This window comes from Aspergillus fumigatus, chromosome 1 (genome assembly GCF_000002655.1).
Source record: "Aspergillus fumigatus Af293 chromosome 1, whole genome shotgun sequence".
NCBI classification, from domain to species: domain Eukaryota; kingdom Fungi; phylum Ascomycota; class Eurotiomycetes; order Eurotiales; family Aspergillaceae; genus Aspergillus; species Aspergillus fumigatus.
Genome location: NC_007194.1, coordinates 4,704,443 through 4,724,509, shown reverse-complemented (window position 1 = coordinate 4,724,509; position 20,067 = coordinate 4,704,443). Strand labels below are relative to the sequence as shown.

The window sequence follows — 20,067 nt, the reverse complement described above, 5'->3', positions numbered from 1 at the left end:
TCATAGTGTCATCCTGATTTTGTCGCCGGCGATACACTCTCTGCGGCCTCCCGCATGAAGCGATCTTTGGCATCGACTGGATCCCACGTGGACCCGTCGTAACAGTTTGTCAGAGCCTCCTGCAGCCATTTTCGCCAGGCATCCGTCGACGGCGCCAGCTTGCTATTTTGAACCCACTCTATGCGTCCCGTTTCACGAATGGCATACCACAGCGTCTCGGTATAACTTGGCGTTCGCTTCGTCGGTCGCGCCTTGGGCGCAGCCCTCTTGATCTCATACCGGCTCATGTCCCATGTTGATTTGCGGTGCATCATCAACGGGACCGCCCAGTACAAGATATTCAGAATGATATACGCGCTACCGATGGCCGCCTGCATCGTCCAGCCACAGTTGTTGAAGAGGATCACAGAGGCCATGAGCAGGACCGTGCTGGTCCCCAGCAGCACCCGATGCCATGTATCGCCAAACACATACCGGCACGTCTCCGTGCCCCCGTACAGCTCCCGCGTGATCTCCTCGTCGCACCGGACCACAACAAACGCCCCGTGGCGCGTCGCGATCACGATATCACCCGGCGGAACCTTGGCGTCGGTCGGCCGGTGTGAAAGGACGGGATACCATTCCGAGGAAAGACAGGCCAGACTGGTCGACAGCGACATGGTCACGAGCGCGATCATTGCGAGCCCATCGTGGATGAGACCAGCCCAGATGAACAGTCCAAGGGTCATGACCACCGATATCCAGTTTACGACGTTGAGAGCGCAGAATCTCTTTACAGGGATGTAGACTGGTTCTGCGACTCCATCAGTCAAGACTTGCGGTCGGGACCGCAGCTCCTCCGCCTCCTTCGACTCCTTGTGTGCGTAGTGAATATCGTACACGCGAAACTCGTACTGCCGCAGCGTGGCAACGTCGTGGATCACATCGGCAAAGAAATTCAGTTCTGTAAGGTGCAGTCCGGAATAGACGCCTGTAATGACGACGTCTTTGATGGAGGGAAGTCGAGCCGGCCGCTCAGTCTTGAGCACGGTCTGCGGGGCTGGGAGGAGGCGCGGGAGCCAGGCATATGAAGAGGCGGTGATAACCTGAACGTGTCGCTCAAGGGTCGATTCACCAATAATGGCCAGAAGGCTGACGATGTCGAAGCGCCAGCCATCCTGCGCCGATTGTCCGGCCGGCGGGAACCATGGCATTACTCCGTAGTCCGTACTGCCGAATATGGTACAGAACCAGAAAGACAAAGTGTCGCAGACTTTTGAGAGGGAATCACTGAGACTGCGGGATTAGTCTTTTTAGCCTGCCGCCTATTTCTTGGCTTGTCCCGTCGATTAACTATCTGGGAATAGAGGCTCGTATTCGACCTGACATCCATTGGCCGATACGTGGATGTGTTACCTGTACAACATTGGTTACCTCTGAGACTCAAATGATGATGACTGTACTATGCAGAGGAGATAGGCATCTGTAAATATCATGCGAATAGAGGGAACATCCAATAAAATCAAGAAAATGGTGAGTCTCTCTGAGATGGCAATGAATTTAGTGTTATATTCCCATACTATAACGCAATCAGGGGTTGGTGTTGGTACGCCGCATCGTGTCGTGTCAACAAAGAGGTCGACCGGCAGTAACTCAAGCAAAAGGGCGAGTCAACCATTTCCCTCGTCTCCAGGAGTGAAGAGTACATAGTGCAACTACCTCTCGCAATGGTATTTTGCAGGAATTCCACTAAAGGTACTCCATCGACCAGATATGTGGACACTCCTCAAAATCAACACGACACGTGACGGAATTTGAGGTGAAACCTAAGGCAGAATCCGGTCCTCCCCGAAATCGAGGCAAAATTGGAAACCGCCAGCCAATCATATTGAGTCACCTCACTATCTGATCTTGATGATCAGATTAGATAAATCCGTCTGGGACCCTGGCATATCTTCATCCAAATGTGTGCATCCATGTGTCCCACCATGTCTTCCTATAATATTTGGCGCTAATACTGATCATAACAGTCGAGAAAACTTGTCCGACCCCCCGTTCGAGAACCTGACACCATTATCTCAGTTCTTCGAGTGGGTCACCACTGGCTTCCGATTGTGGTCCGACGTGATCTTATTACTGTCGCCGACTTACATTTCTTCCCCTCCTCCCATCCTTCCTCATGGCCAACCATGTTACTCGTCAGCTGCCTAATAATCCTATTGCACCTGCAAAATGCTCTATCACAGATTATTCCGCCAAATGAGCGCTGTGTAACAGCTGTGTACACCGCATACGAGTATCTATCCTTCTCGGGGCAACCAAATAAAGGCCTGTGGGCGCCACGATGCCGGAATCGGCTACACGTGCTATCAATCTACGCTGCTTCTGATTTGTATTGCTCAGACGCGGAGAGAGAAGCAGGTTTCGCACAGCTCGACGACCAATGTCGACAATATGCCGGTGTTGACTTGATTCCTCGACAGGAGTTTGCCCCGAATCTGACGCATGAAGCAATCAGTCAGATGCGGGTAGTTGAGTTTGGAGAGCTGCCGAAGAAGGGCCCTCTTGACACTCCTATTTTGATATCCAAATCGTACTACAGTCGTGTGTTCAGAACAATTGTGAGAAAGCCAGGTGGTTTGATGCAGTATCACATGCTTACCAAGACAGGATGCGTGGCAATTTGAGCTCTGGTCGCATTATGCATTCGGGTAAGTCATTGATTTGATGGAAGCTCAAAGTAGAGCTGATGGGTTAGATACCTGGGATATGCGTATTGGACCGTTGTGATCGCCGCCGGAGCTCTGCATAAACTGGTTCTCCATGCGATTTCTGTGAAGCGAGCGCCATCGCTACCTCCTTTTCCTTTCTTACTGTTGATATATTACTGGATACAAACCAATTTGATCATTCCCGCCCCCCTCGCATCAAGCAGACGCCGGCTTCTTTGGTGGACATTTCCAGGCCGCATCCATGCGATCGTCGTCTTGCTCTTCTGGATTTTGAGCATCGTGCTCTGCCTGATTGGTTATCGAACCTTTTCGGACAATATCTAGTAAGTCCACGAGTGAAGCTCATCTGCACATGCTGACGGCTGCAGCTGGCCCGACATATCGGCACAGCTCCTGCGATATGTTGCCGACCGCACCGGGATCCTCTCTTTTGCCAATGTACCTCTATTATGGTTGTTCGCAGGCAGGAATAACATATTTATCTGGGCTACCGGATGGAGCTATTCGACCTTCAACATTTTCCATCGCCATGTGGCTTGGATAGCGACTCTTCAGGCAGTTGTGCATACAATTCTGTATACTGTTTTGTTCATTCAATGTTGGTTGTCCTCTCCACTTGGGTACGACCATCGCTTATGATTCCTCAGCGGGAAATGCGTGGAAGAAGATGCAGAAGCCTTATCTTCTATGGGGCACACTGGTGAGCTAGCCCACCTCTTCCAGTAGCTGGAAATCGGTCACCGAGACTGATTATTACAGGCAATGCTCGCCATGATATTGGTCTTCCCATTTGCAGTGGACTGGTTTCGACGAAGGACCTATGAGACCTTTCTCGTCCTTCATATTCTCTTCTCTGTTGTCGCTCTTGTCGGTTGTTTCTAGTAAGTGGATCTTCCTTCAAGCAATCGTCTCTAACAGGGGTAGTCACGTCATCATATTTGAGGATCACGAATATTGGTTCTATCTCTGGCCGGCCGTTGTGATCTGGGTATCTGATCGAGTCTTGCGCCTGATTCGCATAGTTTACTGCAACCTGCACGTCCAACTCGGTTCCCGCAGCCGTTTCCAATGCACCGAATGCGTTGCAGCGTATGACAAGGATGCTGATATCATTCACCTGGAGCTAACCCCCGGCTCAGGTCTGCAGCCAGCTCCAGGACAATACTACTTTCTTTACCAACCCTTCCGGCTCACGGGATGGGAAAGTCACCCGTTCACGCTGGGTTACTGGTCATATAACGATGGCGCACCTTCAACTCAATGCCGTAGTCTGAAACGTGACACGACCACTGATGTCTCGGAAATCCCTCTACTACCTGACACTCCCAGTTCGGGCTCAGACTATGGTTCAATCGATACCTCAACCGACCCACCCGAGCGCAAACTCGCACTGCGTTTCTGGATCCGACCTTATGACGGATGGACTCGCCATCTCCGCGATCAATGCCTGCAATCACCAACTCGGATAATCCAGCCAAACATCCTCCTTGAAGGACCATACGGCGAGCAGTGTCCGCTCTGGAAGTACGAATCCGTCCTATTGATCGCAGGCGGGACCGGGATCGCCGCCGCGGTACCTTACATCCAAGATCACATCCTCCGCTCGTCAACCGGCCAGACCTCGACGCAGAGCATCCATCTCGTCTGGACGGCTCGGCAACCCGCGCTCCTGCGCGATATTGCGGGCAGAGAGTTGAAGCAGGCTCTTAGCAGGAAGGACTTCCGTGTCTCGTTTTATGTTACTTCAGAGTCTGCGTCTCAGGGTGCGATTATGGACGGGGTGGAATTTGCGTGTGGACGCCCCGACCTGCAGGCGATAATTACAGCTCATGCGGAAGAAGCAAGGCTTGGTAGTTCGTCTGTGTTGGTGTTGGTGTGCGGGCCTTCGGGAATGGCTGGTTTGGCCCGCGCAGCGGTGCACCAGGCTATGCGGTGGGGATGTCGATCCCTTCGATACGTGGAGGAGTCTTTTGATTGGTAATTCATGATCCCTTCGATTATATCTTGGGCATATATTGTACGGCAGGATACGTTACGAGCATATACGACTAGGTGTTGAACATTGAACATTCTCTTGATCTCGCAAGAAACACGTCTACGCCTACGAGAGATATCCGAGCTTTCAATCGTCACTTATGCAGCAGTCACCGAAAGTCGGCAACTACCAAAGTGAAACACTGCTAGCGCATGCAGTAAGCAAACACAGCCTTACGGAGTCAGACGGGCTGAACAGGGAAACTTTGCCCCGTTGGACGCTACGGATTCGACGGTTCGTGTCGATCAATACTAAGTAGTTGGGGCACGCATAAGCAATCAATCAAGAGGCTTGGATATGAGCTTAGGTATGAGACATTTGAACAACGGGAGGGTCGGTCGCAAACACCCCAGCTGATACCGAAGTCCTAGCCTCAGACTCTAGAAACCCAGCCAACCAATATCAAATGCTGCGGCTCACACTGAGAACGTCCTCATGATTATCTAGATCGTAGACAAATCCCACCGCTCCTAGATCGGATGTTCTTAGACATAAAGCGGACTGCGACGACGAGTAGGAGGAGGAGGGGGGGGGTTACATACCATCGGTCTTCTCCGATTGTTATGATCTGCGACCAGCTGGTTGCACAGAAGTCTCAGTCAGAAGATTCAGCTTGCGACAACATCTTATAGATAACCACGAATCGCGTCAAGCCTCCCCATCATCCGTATGTCCTCCCTCATCAAAACTATCAGACTTCATCATGAAACCATCCAAGAAACTCATTTCATTTTCCCTCTTCTCTCTGGCAATTTCTCCCGTATCCTCGACCTGTTACTACCCCAACGGCACCGCGGACGATCACTACCAACCATGTATCCGAGTCCAAGGCGTCAACGGCATGTGTTGCGCACTCGACCGCACCAATCCCCCGGGCGGGCCAGATTCCCAGGGCTTCACGGCCGACATCTGTCTGGAGAACGGACTGTGCCAGAACATCGTGCAAAGGGTCAGCACAGACGAAATGATTTACACCTACTGGCGAACTCTGTGCACCAGCGCGGACTGGTCGACGAATGGGTGTCTGAACGTCTGTACCGGGGGGGAGGTATTTGTTTCCTACGATCGATAACCAGGAGCATTGGCTAATGGCTATTTGATAGGTAAATCCAGGGCGTACTCTTCCACTGACGCCGTGTGAGAATACCCCCGAGTCGAAGACCTGGTGCTGTGGGCAGAATAACACCGCGTGCTGTGGGACGTCAGAGGCGATCACACTTGCGCCAACGCTGGCGGTGGGGCTGGTGGCATCGACGTCGACGACGGCATCTACCTCTGTTAGTACGGTGTCTCCCTCGAGCTATCCTTCTTCGACGACAGCGGCGTCTGCGCCTTCAGCGTCAACATTGGTTTCTGCATCGCAGCCACGCGACTCCTCCCTGTCAGCAGGCGCGAAAGTAGGAATTGGGATTGGAGTGGGGGTGGGATCGGTAGCAGTGTTTGGTGCGATGGCCGTGCTCCTCGTCAGATGGCGAAGACGAGTGAGTCCGAGGAGACCGTACCCCTTCAGCGGCGTGCAGGCTATCACTCGAGGCCAGGTGCATGAGAAAGCAGCCGATGGACCGCTGACAAGACATGAGCTGTCAGGTCGCGGGGTAGTGGAAGCGGAGGGAGAGAGTCCTGTTGTCGGCGGAGGAAATAAGCCCGGAGCTTTTACCACGTAGTTGCAGGAGACCAGCCACGGTGGACTTGATGATTAAGAGGTCATGAAAGTGAAGCATAAAAAGACTAATAGTAATGAGAGGAGCATGCGAGCAGCAACTGTATCTATGGGGTATGCTAATCTCCATTATCTTCTCGACAGGCAGACTCATAGGAGTCAGGGGGGCCATATCCAAATGCATGGCTTTGTTCACCTGGAGTGGATCATGACATCCAAGTATCTGTCCGATAAATCGGATTGCTGTGACAATTACACCTGAGTAAAGGAAAGCTTCGTTTCCATCAGGCTCAGCATTGTGTATCTGAAGCGGAGCTTTCAGACTGAGATATTCGCTGGTATGAGCTGATCGTTGTCCTAACCAGTCACTCGACGCACTAACGAGCCTCGCAGCAGACTACCTACAATGTTGAAGCAGGCACCTGATACTTCTGGAGCAATTGGACGTACTGAGATCGTCTGCCAAGAAGACAAATCATACGGGGTAGAGGTTATGTGTATGCAGTCCGTGTTCCTGCTGGGTGCTGTCTGAGCAATCAGCAGAACATACGGACTAGTGAAGATCTCAATATAATGACCTTGTATTACTTCGAGCCAGGCAATTTGTCACGTCACTTGATGACTACAGCACTTGAACAAACTACAGTTCGTACTTTGGTGTGATCTGTACTCTGTTGCAGTGACCAAGCAAAAGAAATAATAGAGGTTTGAACTCCTGCTGCAGTATCATTTCCACCACCTAGAGATACTTCTCCTCATCAGCCCAATACATGAGCCATTTATATTAGCACCCCTGTCGCAGCTCCTGTTAAACTTAGATCCTGAAGGCGACGCTATTGGGGCCCGAGTGGATGGCAGCCAGGCAACTGAAGCTAGCGGCGTCGATCCTAGAAACAGAGTTCGCACGTCTGGGGTTCTGTTCTCTTCCAAGGATATTCCTAGCATTAACTTCAAATCCTGCCCAAAATCCAACTCCCCCTTACCCTTTGGCTGGAGTGAGGTACAGGTTACCAACCTCGAGTCAAACTGAGCATCTCGCCGTCAATGGATTTTCTGAGTTTCGTCATATGGAGTACACTACAGGGCAGAGCACAGGTCCGTACAGACCGATTTACAAGATCAAAATGGTGGGGATTGCCGATCATGAAGAGGCAGAAAGTGGGCCTGTCAATACTCTGACGTCCAGGACGTTCTTTATGATGAGTTGGATACCGCTAACCCAAGCCAAGATTATTGCTTTTTCTGCAAGCAGGCAGGGTCACTTTTTCTCGCTTTGCGTGTATACTTGTGACCTTGAGACAGTCACTCATATACTATTTGCATTCTCTTAGAGACTGTTTCTACGATGCAATTTCCACATAACCCGAGATCTAATGAACTCGAAACATACAAATGAGATACAAAGCAAGGCCTAAAAGCTTAGGTTCATACTATCAAGAGTTAACTGAAGAACTAAAATTAGTTCTCAGGACGGCGCAAGGGATAGACTAAACTATTGAATGCAGGGGCCACACCCAGCACATGGCTTGCTAGGCCCTACTTGTCTTTGCTTGCGGACGAGTAGGTCTGATTGAACAAATTAAAAACGCAGAAAATACAAAGAAAAAGAAAAATCCAAGACAAAGGATTCAGTAATTCTGCAGCGTTTGTTGACATTCAGGCTACTGTGGGTGCTGGGGCTGCAGTATGCGGAGGTCCTCATGTGATGTATCATAGATCACATTTGGGGACCCCGAATGAGCCCCTGTCACCCTGCAGGTCCAGAGTCTGTAAGCCAAGCTCAATAACAGGATATTTGCATTGGTAAGAATCTATTATCGATGGCTATCAAACTGTGCTGCATGAAGCACTGTGCGGTGGCCAGAGTGCTGCAGGATTGGTCCCTGCGTGAATCTGTGGATGTGAACTATTGAAGCCTTCATCTCAACCAGCTTCATTGGGATCAATGCTTGAATGAGTTGCAGCAAGGAGTCCAACAGTGGCGTTAAGTGATTGAGAGAGGAATTCTTCAGCTAATCTGCTTTGAAAACTACAGCACCGAAGAAGGTTGACAAAGGTATAAAAGGACAGTCAAATCCTGCTGTTCTGCTTCTTTATCCATTCACCATTCACTCAAACAACATTGTCTTACTCTCGACGCTTTCAAGCAAACTCCTCTAACCCATTCTCAAAATGAAGTTCCTCGCTGTTGTCTCTCTCCTCGCTGCCACCGCTCTGGCCCTCCCCAACGCAGGGGTCGTCCACCCTACCTTCGCCAGCGCCGACAAGTACACGTTGCAGCAGGCCCAGAACAAGTGCGGTGAACACACCACTCTGTCTTGCTGCAACCATGTCTCCAAGGTTGGCGACACCACCGCCTTCAACTACGGCCTCCTGAACGGCCTTCTCGGCAACGCCATCAGCGGCCCCGAGGGTGTTGGTATCCTCTCTGGCTGCCAGAAGATCTCCGTCACCGGTAAGCAGTTGTAATAAAAGTCGTGAGAAGCTGTGCCTCTAACTTTTCCCAGCCCTGATCGGTGTCGACGACCTCCTCAACAAGCAATGCCAGCAGAACGTTGCTTGCTGCCAGGACAACAAGTCTGTTGCTGTAAGTTCCTTCAGTTCTTCCCTAGTTGGCACACTTCTCACGATATTAGACTGGCGGCCTCATCAACATTGCCACGCCAGCCTGCGTTGCTCTCGACTCTATCATCTAAGCCAGTTGCGAGTGCCGTTTTCCCAGACCCTTGTTCGATATCTTCGGGATCAACGGTTGCATATAGCACTCGGTGTATAGCTGCATGCTCCAGGTGGACAGAAAATTTTCTTTTCTTGATCGGATGATTCATGGTCGAATCTCATCTGGACCGTTACTGTATCAATTTAGTGCATTTTGTCCTATTGGACTTGAGGAGCGTTAATAATCGAGAATATATCTCACTCTTAATGATCACTTCCTTAGTAGTGAATCAAGTAGGTTCTCTTAGACTGCAGATTATGGCATAGGTAATTCCATCCCTGTAAGCTGCCTGTCATTTCAAGCCTGGTTTGCTTTAGTAAATACTTCGCGTCAATTCTAAGCCTTTGAAGATGTACGACACAAAATCCCAGAGGAGAATGCATCTGGAACGTCCATGGCTCCCGAAGGTCCAGATACTGACGCACTTGCCTTGAATTTCTACCGAACTCACGCCTGGTCTCTGACGCCGAGTACTTTTTGTAAATTGATTAATTTTGTGACCATACGTGGCATTCTCAAGCTAGCTGGAGGAAATAGTTCATACACAACCATTGTCCTTAAGGTTCTGTATTCCCCTAGAGGCCAACAAGAAACGAACACGAGAATAGAGTTCGTCAGAGTTGGTCCTAATATAAGTTCTCACCAGCAAGACGTCCAGATGTAAATCCCACTGAGTTACTGCGACCTTATCATCCAGGAGAACAGTATTTTTCTGGACCATGCATGGCCCGCAAGCGTTGCAGTCTCTTGCTACTTCTCAAGCTAGTCGCACAACCTTTAGGTGACACTCGACACCTATAACCTTGATGAAATTTGGAGTGTTGAATCATACTTGTATGGCAGAATCTAATTATATGATCTTTACTTTAGTACTCAGATAGCTACTGCTCTATATGACAATGAACTTACTATCTACATGATAACGAATTATTAGAGAATCTTCATATTTCTTCTCGTCTCCTTGATTATTCTACTGTTTCTATATATATATTCAGTGGCCTCATTGTATCGTTGCCATCGCACAACTTGGCCGCCACAGGGAATATATATATATACTTCGTTGGGAGACAAGGTAATGCAATTCCAATCACAAGTAGATATACGGGTACTATAGTAAAGTCTATTCAATAAAACCAATGTCAAATCATTCAATACTGATAGTATGTACAATCTTCAAGTTCGATATGATGGACGGCCAGTGGAATAAATGCTCACCTGCCTAAGGCAACCGGAAACGCACCCGAGCCCAACTCCCGACCACACGGAAGTACGGGACCGTAATTTGCCTACCCGCACAGCCAGAAATACATCAATTCCTACGGAGTACACAACAATTACCACTGCATGATATATATCATATTAATGAGTAGCCCATCTCCTCGCCACCCACCCTCAGACGAAGTGTCAGGAAAACGTCCGAAACGACGTAAAGTCGCGGTCGCGTGCGATGAGTGTCGCACTCGGAAGGTCCGGTGCGACGGCATCCAACCCGGTAGGTCTCGCTGGCTTTTCTTCCGACTTCCGTGTCAATGTTGCTTCGGAACAAGAACCGTCTTGCTGACGGCGTTCTCACATTCCTCGGGCTTTAGTCTGTGGGCCGTGTATGAAGCGATCGGATGCGCGATGTGTTTACACTGGTGAGTTGGAGAAACGCAGGGCTGTGCGCAAGTGAGTGTTTGCCTCAGGCATCGATCAGTTGACGGGTGCCAGCTGATGGATTTCATGCCGCAGCTACATCGCTAGTTTGGAAAGTAAAATCAGACATCTAGAGAGCCCAGGTGGGCGGCAGGTAGCAGGTTATACGCAGGTCAGTGTTTCGTTTATCTTCTTATAGAGCACGGATTTACGTGACTAGTCGAAATCGCCATTCGCTCAGGTCTCACCTTCACTCCAGTCATTGGAACGGCTCAGTCCATCACAAACGGTTCATCGCAACCGGTATGATGACAGGAATGACTTCTCTACTGGCAATGGAGGGCAACCAGGCAATGCAGTTTGCCGGCGCTTGGAACGTCCTCTAGATCCCGAAGGACGGGATGATGGCGTGAATGCGATGATGGGTTCTCTGGAGGAGGAGCGCCAGACACAAGGGTTTTTTGGCAGCTCGAGTGCTACCAGTTTCATGCGTCAGATCAAGACGGCTGTGGAAAAGAGAGTGGGCTCGCCCGACCGCCGAACATCCGAGTCTATACTGGGAACTGCGCCGCAATCGAGTCCTCTTTCCAACCGGACCAAAAGACCGTCCATCATATCCAACTATGTGCTTCCACCAAGGAAAACTGCCGATAACCTTATGGACGTGTACTGGGGCTTTGTGTTTCCTCTCTATCCGCTGGTAGATAGCATTCAATTGCGAGCGGAGTATAGCAAGCTCTGGACTGGAGAAACGCTCGACTCGGACGAGAATATGCTCATGTGCACATTCAATGTCATTTTTGCTTTGGCCTGTCAGCTGGCTGATTTCATCCCGCCTAACGAGCGTGAAGCATCTGCAGATGCATTCTTCTCTCGAGCGAAAGACCTACTACACTTCAACCTCTGGCACGGCGGCTCTGCTGCTTTGATTCAATGCCTTCTGTTGATGGCCCAATACCTGCAAAGCACCGACTCTGCACACCAGTGCTGGATTGTCACTGGGCTGGCGATTCGCAACGCTCAAAGTCTGGGCCTGCACCTTCCACAGACCATTGCCCGTCTACCGAGCTTCCAAGAACAGCAACTAGCACGGAAAATCTGGCATGGGTGTGTTCTTATGGACAGGGTTATCTCAATGACATTCGGACGACCAGCTATGATCTCCAAGGCATCCTGTGGCGCTGTTCCCCTCCCGGCTACAGTGGACGAGGAGTATATTCCCGCATCTCTGGGTGATGAAGTGAGACAACCCGCCGGCCGTCCTTCCGTCATGGCTTTCTACGCAAAGTCCCTTGAGCTCTACGAGATCCTGAACGATATTCTACTCAGCCTCTACAAACCTGTCCCCGAAGAAAATCCAGAAGACATTTACGATTTCTACTTCAACAAAGGATCAGATGAAAGCGCACGCACGGTCTTCGAACTCGATCGAGCTCTCACCAAATGGGCTCAGAGTCTTCCGGCCCATCTCCGAGGAGATACGCCCTCCATGCCTGAGGATGCGGTATTCTATCACCAGAGCGTAGTTTTGAGAGCTCGGTAGGCTCCTCTGTCTGATCCACATGGTATGCAAGCTGACAGGTTACCACAGATTTCTCCATGTCCGGATGCTTCTCTTCCGACCGATTTTGTCCAAATACTGTACTGCTCGCGAGTTTACACCGCATGATCCGCTCATCTCAGTGAATGATTCATTCCCTCAGCGAGTTGCGCAGCAGTGCTCCATTATCTGTGTCAAGGTCGCGCAAGAGGTTATTGAATTAATCTACAGCAACATCCCTGCCGACGGCACTACTGGCCCACTTCCAGCCTGGTGGTACAACATCCTCTGTAAGTCATATTCAGGTATTCATTCAAGGATGTACTGACAGGGAAGATGTCTACACGGCAGCGACAGTTCTGATCGCCGGCCGTCTCCGGTCCGCTATCATCGAAGAAGTAACGGAAACAGCGATAAGCAGATCCTGGAACTGTGCCCTTGAAATATTGCGAAGTTACCACAGCCACAGCTCATCAGCTCGACGGTGTGTCGCCGCATTGGAGATCCTCTACGAAAAGGTCGTTTCGGAAGGACCGCCACGGAACGAGCCGTTGACCCATGCTCAAGCCAGCACTTTCAACACCACGAACGACATGTCCCTCGGCGAAGGCATGAATGCAATCTTGCTGGATGGGTTTAATATGCCTGATTTTCAGGACATGTCATGGCTGAACAGCGTGCCGAGTAATCTTTATTGAGTTGCCTTCAATAATTTTGTGAGATGAGGCTACTCCCATTCTACCGGTACTGAATGCGCCACTTGATTCGGAACGAATACGACCAGCTTGCATCATCTGTGTTCCGACGAGCGGCAGTAACCAGTGACCTCGGTTTATGCAATCGCCCTGACAAGCGTCTAATTGCATCTGTTGATAATCTCTACCAAGTCATTCCCGTGCAGGATTTGTCACCTTCGACCAATGGGAAACGCGTGGCTTGGATGACCATCTCATCAACTCCTTGGTCGAAATGTCGGCTTTGGCTTAAGGGATGCAAGAATCATATCTTAAGGAATCGAGTCCCGGTCTTTTTTTGCAGCAGTGGACGCCGGAATATGACTTCCTGACTCGCGGGCAAACTGGCGCAACCTTCGATAATCCTTTTGGGACCGCGTGATAGGGCAATTCTAGCAGAAATGTTACTCATCGATCAATTTTCCTCAGTGCAATTGTTTCTGTTGCTACAGTAGGCTGAAGGCGTGGCGTGCTCAAGCATGATGAACAACAACACGGGGCAAACGAATCGGACGGGGGAACAAGGATACAGTGGCGTTTTGGTATTCCCTTGCCTCGTACTCCCCCGCAGCTGTGCTCGGTCTCAATCTTCACCCCTGTCTGGGCTTTGAGCTTCATCGGGTTAATAAGTGCCGAAAAAATTTCCCGTCGTCTCCATGGGGCCACATTCTGAGCCAACAATTTCCCCGCATTTCATCTAATGTTTTCTGGGGCTCCGCAGCCTGCGGTCTTGGCCCGTCCTTTGATAGGCTAAGTCGCTAAACACCGTCATCCCCTGAACGAGGCCTCTTCCTGGGGAGCTGCAGCGGAACTCAAAGTTGCTTCCCAAGTGACCTCGGGACATTCCATGCCGCGACCATGATAATTGCCAGTTCAAGGCGGGTTCAAATACGGCTCATGGATATCCCATGATTCCCGCGAGAGGACTTCACGTTGCTGTTGATAAATTGTTGACTCTAAGCCTCGACAATGCGTTTCGCTATTCCTTTAGGTGCGGCGTGCGCCTGGGCTGGCGTTGCGCTGGCAGCGTTGCAGATCGCCGAGGATTTCAGCAGCATCACTCTCAACAATGACCGTTTCAAAGCTGTTTGGAGCAAGAGCAAGGGGTCAGTTGTCGATATGTTCCTCGATGGTCAGGATCTTCTCGGACCTCAATCCGGCTCTACGGGTATTGGACCCTACCTCGACTGCTACTGCGTCCCCTCGGGTTTCTACACAGCAGGCGCCACGAACCCGAGAATGCAGTATGTCGAAGGAACCGACTCGACCGGAACGAAATACGCCGGAGTCATTCTGAATGATACCTATACCCCTACTGGACAACAGTTCCAACAATACTGGTTTCTGCGTGATGGAGAGACAGGGCTGCACATGTTCAGTCGTCTGGCTTATTACAACGAGACCACCCCCTTCCTTCGCAACCTCCAAGAGTTCCGCACGCTCTTCCGGCCAAACACGCAGTTGTGGACACATCTTACGTCCAGTGAGCTCCAGACGGCTCCTTTGCCAAGCAAGAACGCCGTGAGCAAACAGGTGGTCGTTCAGGATGCCACTTGGCGATTCAACAACACCCCAGACGATGCGTACTACACGCAGTTCTCAGAATATTTCACCAAGTACACGTTTTCGAACCGTAAGTCGCATTCGCTCATGTGGTGTGATTTGGCTTAACGGACTCTAGAATGGCGTGATAACGACGTTCACGGGCTTTACGGAGACGGCACGAACTCCAACGGCTCGACCTACGGCGCGTGGCTGGTCATGAACACGAAGGTTAGTATTGCTCCAACATATCAAAATGCCGTGCTAACGAGATGAGTAGGATACCTACTACGGAGTATGTCCCTCGGCCTCGCTTCGTTGACGAAACTAACAAAAATAGGGTCCGCTGCACTCCGATCTAACCGTCGATGGTATCGTCTACAACTATATTGTCTCCAACCACCACGGTGAAGGTACACCCAATATCACCAATGGCTTTGACCGGACCTTTGGCCCTCAGTTTTACCTCTTCAACGGTGGCAAGGGTTCCACCTCTTCCCTCCAGGATTTGCGGTCAGAAGCTGCAAAGCTGGCTGATCCCAGTTGGAACGCCGAGTTTTACGACTCAATCGCCAAGCACGTCGTTGGCTACGTGCCTTCCTCGAAGCGTGGCAGCGTCGACGGTCGGATTAAACTTCCTAAGGGCGCTTCCAATCCTATTGCCATCCTCACTGTGGACGGCCAGTATTTCCAGGATAACAGCGTTGTTCCATCCTCGTACCAATACTGGACGGACATCGACACGAGCGGCAGATTCCGTATCGATCGCGTTGTCGAAGGCAAGTACCGACTGACCGTCTACGCTGACGGCATCTTCGGCGACTTTGTGCGCGATGGTGTGACCGTCAGAGCCGGCAAGACTACCACTGTGAAAGAGAAATGGGACGCCGAGTCCGCCGGCAAAGAGATCTGGCGCCTTGGTACCCCCGACAAGTCCTCTGGCGAGTTCCGCCACGGTGTCGCACGCGACCCCACACACCCACTGCACCCGCCGGAGTATCTGATCTACTGGGGCGCATACGACTGGCAATCCGATTTCCCCAAGGGCATCGACTACACAATCGGCAGCAGCGACCCGGCGACGGACTTCAACACAGTGCACTGGTCTGTCTTTGGCCCCACGCCTGACAACCCGAATGTCGAGTACAACACGACCCACGACTGGAAGATCAACTTCTCCCTGACAAAGAAGCAGCTCCGCAACTCCAAGAAGGCTACCCTGACCATCCAGCTGGCTGGCGCCAAGACGGCCTCGGGCAACACCGACGAGTACAAGGCCTCAGAGCCGTACATCAACCTCATCCATGAGAGCTACATCAATGACCAGAAGGAGCCCCTCTCCTTTGTGATTGGCTTCAACCAGTCAAGCAGCTGTATTGTGCGTTCTGCGGTGAGCTGCTACCAGGTCCGCTCACGAATGGAGTTCCCTGCGGATTGGCTCAAGGTCGGCGAGAATACCCTGACACTGCATCTGCCGTACAATGCGACGGACACGGAGACTGCCATTCTACCGGCGACCGTGTATGTGCAATACGACGCTTTGAGATTGGAGCTGGATTAGAAAAGCATGCTTTGCGAATTTAGTGGGGATTATATCATCCTTGATCATCCTGATGTTTGGCAGGCTCCTCAATTTATCTGTAGCTGATATGAATAATCATTTCGACGGAACTTGCGTAGGTCCGGTCGTGTTTCACCGATGCTAGGCTAGTTCTACCAATTCGATGCGGGATATTTGGCTGATGCAAACCGTGCTTCGAAGGCACAGTGAGCCTCTGCAGCCATGCCTAATATTGCTAGACTCAGGTAGACCTCCATTCTGCAACTGAAATTGCCGAAACCGCTCACGGTAAATCGAGTGGTGGAAAAATAGGCGACATCGCCGGTCTGGGGTAAGTGACATTCCGAGACACCGAGGCAGCCGTCAGGGGTAAAGAGACCCTGAATATGGCCCGCATTAGGGAGTGCATTACTTGGCCGTTTTCTCTCTTCCGATTAGTTGCTCCTCGCATTTCCCTTGGGCACAAGCCACTGCACGGAAGTGCTTGGGCTTTTCTTCCGACTCATAAGCGTTCTTCATATTGCTTAGGTGTCACTCCATTCCTGCAGGAATATATTTACCACCAATAGAGCAGGGTTAGAGGAGCACTATGATGCGGTATTGGAGGAGAAACGATGGAGGAGCACTTGGATTCTTCATCAATGCCAGAAACGAGGCCACTTGGTACAGGCCATGATATGCCCTATATAAGGGATGAACGGCCGAGGGAGCAGTGACTCTCTCCAAGGCATCAACAACACACTTCTTTTGGGACGTCACCGCAGTCATAATGCTGAAACTGATGGGTTCTCTTGTTCTCCTCGCGTCTGCGGCCGAGGTGATTGCCTCTCCCGCGGCTGAGCCAGTTGCGCCGTCCACAACTCTGGAGAAGCGCGCACCTTGCACGTTTTCCGGGTCCAACGGCGCCGCTGCTGCGATGGCTTCTCAGAAGGCTTGCTCCACTATTGTCCTGTCAAACGTGGCTGTTCCGGCTGGCACGACGCTGGACCTTAGCGATCTGGCGGATGGCACCACAGTACGAACCCCATCTCCGACACCAACCCCCTAATTCGTCGAGGCAATAGTCTAATTACTCCAGGTCACCTTCGAGGGCGAGACAACCTGGGGTTACCAGGAGTGGTCCGGTCCACTGCTGAAGATTTCCGGCAAGAACATCAAGGTGAAGGGCGCGTCGGGGGCGACGCTGAACCCCGACGGCGCCCGCTGGTGGGACGGCCAGGGCGGCAACGGCGGCAAGACGAAGCCCAAGTTCTTCGCCGCGCACGATCTCACCTCGTCATCATCCATCACCGATCTGCACATCTTGAACACCCCCGTCCAGGCGGTCAGCATCAACGGATGCGATGGCCTGACCATCACCGACATAACGATCGACAATTCCGCCGGAGACACCCAAGGCGGCCACAACACTGACGCCTTCGATATTGGATCCAGCTCCAACATTATCATTTCAGGCGCCAAGGTCTACAACCAGGACGACTGTGTCGCGGTCAACTCCGGCACGGATATCACCTTTACCGGGGGGCTCTGCTCCGGTGGCCATGGCCTGTCGATTGGTAGCGTTGGTGGCCGGTCTGATAATACTGTCGAGAATGTGTCCTTTACCAACTCCCAGGTGACCAACTCCGACAATGGTACCATCACCTCCCCCCGTTGTCTTGTCGAGGGTAAACTTCTAACCATGAAGCAGGTCTCCGCATCAAGGCCACCAAAGGGAAGACTGGCACAATCAAGGGAGTCACCTACTCAGGCATCACCCTGAGCTCCATCCGCAAGTCAGCTCTCCTCGGCTTCTTCGTATAAAAGATGACGGTTATCAAGCTAACATTGCCAAGGTACGGTATCCTCATCGAGCAAAACTACGACGGCGGCGATCTCAAGGGCGACCCGACGTCCGGCATCCCCATCACCGACCTCACCATGCAGAACATCAGTGGTAAAGGCGCCGTGGCGTCAAGCGGGTACAATATTGCTATTGTCTGCGGCAGTGGGGCTTGCTCGAACTGGACCTGGAAGAGCGTCGAGGTTACCGGCGGGAAGACCTATGGTAGCTGCAAGAACGTTCCTAGCGTTGCCCAATGCTAGATGGTGTGGATATGCCGATAGCTGGCCCCGCATTTGGTCTATTCTCTAGCTAGGTATAGGATCTATACATATTACACTTTCTTAGTGAAGCTACATGTATTTCCAGAAGGAGTGTTGACTACGATATGTCCACGACTGTGTGGTTGGTATTACTTCTGTAGGGTTGATACAGTAGACGTCTAACTGACATGAGCAACAAACCTGATGAGGTTCGTGAAAGTCAATGAGATGATGCTCTTAACCTTCTGTGTGGTTGGATAATGCCACGACTCAGAGAGCGGGAGATCACTTCCGAGACAGACTTGGTGGATAACACTCTTCATTTTGGCTGCTATGGAAGGCGCGCTGATCAGTGTATCCTTCTAGTACATTGCCTCCAGGTTGAGAATATTGGTCCTTACTGTAACTTTGGGAAGCACTGAAGTCATCTAAGCAGGTCCTGCTGCCCTTCTCAGTGACTTTCTCAAACTTGATGGCACTCCTGTGCAACTTTCATTGAACAAGCCCGTCACTCAATAGAAGCGTGTGAAGGGAGGTGAGGACAGAAGAAGAGGTGCGGAAAAGGGTGTAAGAATGGGAAAAAGTGCGTACTCCTTCACTCTCTCTTGATATTCTCTGATATAAAAGGCAGATCACTCACCGTCAATTCTCCGTCCTCCTTTCATCTGCCAGATTCCCAAACATGGATGACCTTCCATTTGAGATCAAGCACATGATATGTGCATCAGTAAGTGTTCCTTTCCTGACTGAATGCGTCCACTGACGTGAGCTATCTAGGCCATGGAAACCAGCAGGGAGACTTTGCAAGCGTTGAGTCTTGTGAACCATACCTGGTATCAGGCTGCCGTGCCTTTTCTGTACGAAAAACTGCAGCTATGTCTTACGACGACCCCGCAACTCCAAGAAGACGTGGAACAGCTGATGAAGCATCCCCTGCGCAAGCAATACCTGCGATACCTGCGTCGTCTGGACCTTGTCGGGCGAAGCGGGAAGCGAAGTCTCCATCTAGCTGCTTTGCAGGAAGATGCGGAGGGACCCATCATGCTGGATAACTTCCTCGATCGCGAGCTCTGGCAGAGGCATACTTTCCGACTTTGTCGTGGAGAAACGACTACCCCCGATTATGCCTCGCTCGCCAGGTTCATCGCGGCCGTGTCGAACCTGAGAGAGCTGAACTGGGTTCGTGCTCTGCGCTTCCCGCAAGAGGTCCTGGATGCTCTACACAAATATCACCCTTCTTGCAAGCTGAACCTGCTTTACTTCTATCTCCAAGCTTGGAAATACCAAGGTCTTAGCGATAATGATATGACTGTGGTCACCTCGCCTTGCCTCCACACGATCCGCTGCTATTACTACAGCAATGCCGGGAATAACGAGGTAATCGAGTCAGCCACTCTGCGCTCGCTATCCGTGGCCTCAAATTTGAAAAAAGTCGATCTCGTACTGGTACCGGAGGTTGACTTTGTCGACCAGCGTATCTACCGCTTCGAGCCGACTGATGGAGCATCCGATGCCATTGCCCGTCTCGATACCTTGTCATTTTCCCTAAACACCACGATGTCAGTCCAGCGCTTCAATCAATGGCGTCAGAAGACCGATATTAGACGTCTCCGTACATGGAGCATCGGCCGTATCAATAACACCACCCTCGCTCGAACGATTGGCGCGGTTGCACCGTCCTTTCAGCGTCTGGAACGGCTCGAACTCAACCTACGGGAGACACCTAGGAGAAGCGTCGGGTACTGGCGCTCAGTGGAAGAGATGATGCTGTCATTGCCACCGCTCAAGGGTCTCTAGCTGGTCGGCAACCGCAACGCATCCTTCATCAGCAAGGTCTTGTCCAGA

The 20,067-nt window shown here is 51.2% G+C and overlaps 8 protein-coding genes across 8 annotated transcripts; 7 read left to right on the top strand and 1 right to left on the bottom strand.

The window, feature by feature from the left end:
* Window positions 1-8: 8 nt before the first annotated feature.
* On the bottom strand, window positions 9-1,193 carry AFUA_1G17280 (uncharacterized protein; the record flags this gene model as incomplete). Its single annotated transcript, XM_748003.1, has 1 exon — window positions 9-1,193. The coding sequence occupies one exon, from the start codon at window positions 1,191-1,193 to the stop codon at window positions 9-11; it is 1,185 nt and encodes a 394-aa protein (XP_753096.1).
* Window positions 1,194-2,168: 975 nt separating this feature from the next.
* Window positions 2,169-4,692, top strand: fre2 (ferric reductase family protein; the record flags this gene model as incomplete). Its single annotated transcript, XM_748002.2, has 7 exons — window positions 2,169-2,600; window positions 2,650-2,690; window positions 2,738-3,034; window positions 3,080-3,309; window positions 3,359-3,411; window positions 3,471-3,592; window positions 3,636-4,692. 7 exons carry the CDS (start codon window positions 2,169-2,171, stop codon window positions 4,690-4,692), a joined length of 2,232 nt encoding a protein of 743 aa, XP_753095.2.
* Window positions 4,693-5,449: 757 nt separating this feature from the next.
* Window positions 5,450-6,410, top strand: AFUA_1G17260 (uncharacterized protein; the record flags this gene model as incomplete). Its single annotated transcript, XM_748001.1, has 2 exons — window positions 5,450-5,794; window positions 5,850-6,410. 2 exons carry the CDS (start codon window positions 5,450-5,452, stop codon window positions 6,408-6,410), a joined length of 906 nt encoding a protein of 301 aa, XP_753094.1.
* Window positions 6,411-8,065: 1,655 nt separating this feature from the next.
* rodB (hydrophobin family protein) lies at window positions 8,066-9,338 on the top strand. The gene is made up of 2 exons (XM_077804012.1): window positions 8,066-8,861; window positions 8,914-9,338. The coding sequence occupies exons 1-2, from the start codon at window positions 8,579-8,581 to the stop codon at window positions 9,180-9,182; spliced, it is 552 nt and encodes a 183-aa protein (XP_077660179.1). The 5' UTR covers window positions 8,066-8,578; the 3' UTR covers window positions 9,183-9,338.
* A 1,840-nt stretch (window positions 9,339-11,178) lies between these two features.
* Window positions 11,179-12,998, top strand: AFUA_1G17240 (transcription factor domain-containing protein; the record flags this gene model as incomplete). Its single annotated transcript, XM_747999.1, has 3 exons — window positions 11,179-12,299; window positions 12,352-12,590; window positions 12,658-12,998. The coding sequence occupies 3 exons, from the start codon at window positions 11,179-11,181 to the stop codon at window positions 12,996-12,998; spliced, it is 1,701 nt and encodes a 566-aa protein (XP_753092.1).
* A 1,005-nt stretch (window positions 12,999-14,003) lies between these two features.
* rglB (polysaccharide lyase family 4 protein) lies at window positions 14,004-16,137 on the top strand (the record flags this gene model as incomplete). The annotated part of the gene is made up of 3 exons (XM_747998.1): window positions 14,004-14,667; window positions 14,716-14,807; window positions 14,917-16,137. The coding sequence occupies 3 exons, from the start codon at window positions 14,004-14,006 to the stop codon at window positions 16,135-16,137; spliced, it is 1,977 nt and encodes a 658-aa protein (XP_753091.1).
* A 535-nt stretch (window positions 16,138-16,672) lies between these two features.
* On the top strand, window positions 16,673-18,222 carry AFUA_1G17220 (glycoside hydrolase family 28 protein; the record flags this gene model as incomplete). The annotated part of the gene is made up of 4 exons (XM_747997.2): window positions 16,673-17,152; window positions 17,216-17,771; window positions 17,828-17,912; window positions 17,973-18,222. The coding sequence occupies exons 1-4, from the start codon at window positions 16,907-16,909 to the stop codon at window positions 18,220-18,222; spliced, it is 1,137 nt and encodes a 378-aa protein (XP_753090.1). The 5' UTR covers window positions 16,673-16,906.
* Window positions 18,223-19,002: 780 nt separating this feature from the next.
* AFUA_1G17210 (uncharacterized protein) lies at window positions 19,003-20,019 on the top strand (the record flags this gene model as incomplete). Its single annotated transcript, XM_747996.1, has 1 exon — window positions 19,003-20,019. One exon carries the CDS (start codon window positions 19,003-19,005, stop codon window positions 20,017-20,019), a length of 1,017 nt encoding a protein of 338 aa, XP_753089.1.
* Between the last annotated feature and the right edge of the window lie 48 nt (window positions 20,020-20,067).

Coding starts and splice junctions, on each gene's coding strand:
- rodB (XM_077804012.1), top strand. CDS start 8,579: ATGAAGTTCCTCGCTGTTGTCTCTCTCCTCGCTGCCACCGCTCTGGCC. Junction 8,862..8,913: donor CCAGAAGATCTCCGTCACCG/GTAAGCAGTTGT, acceptor AACTTTTCCCAG/CCCTGATCGGTGTCGACGAC.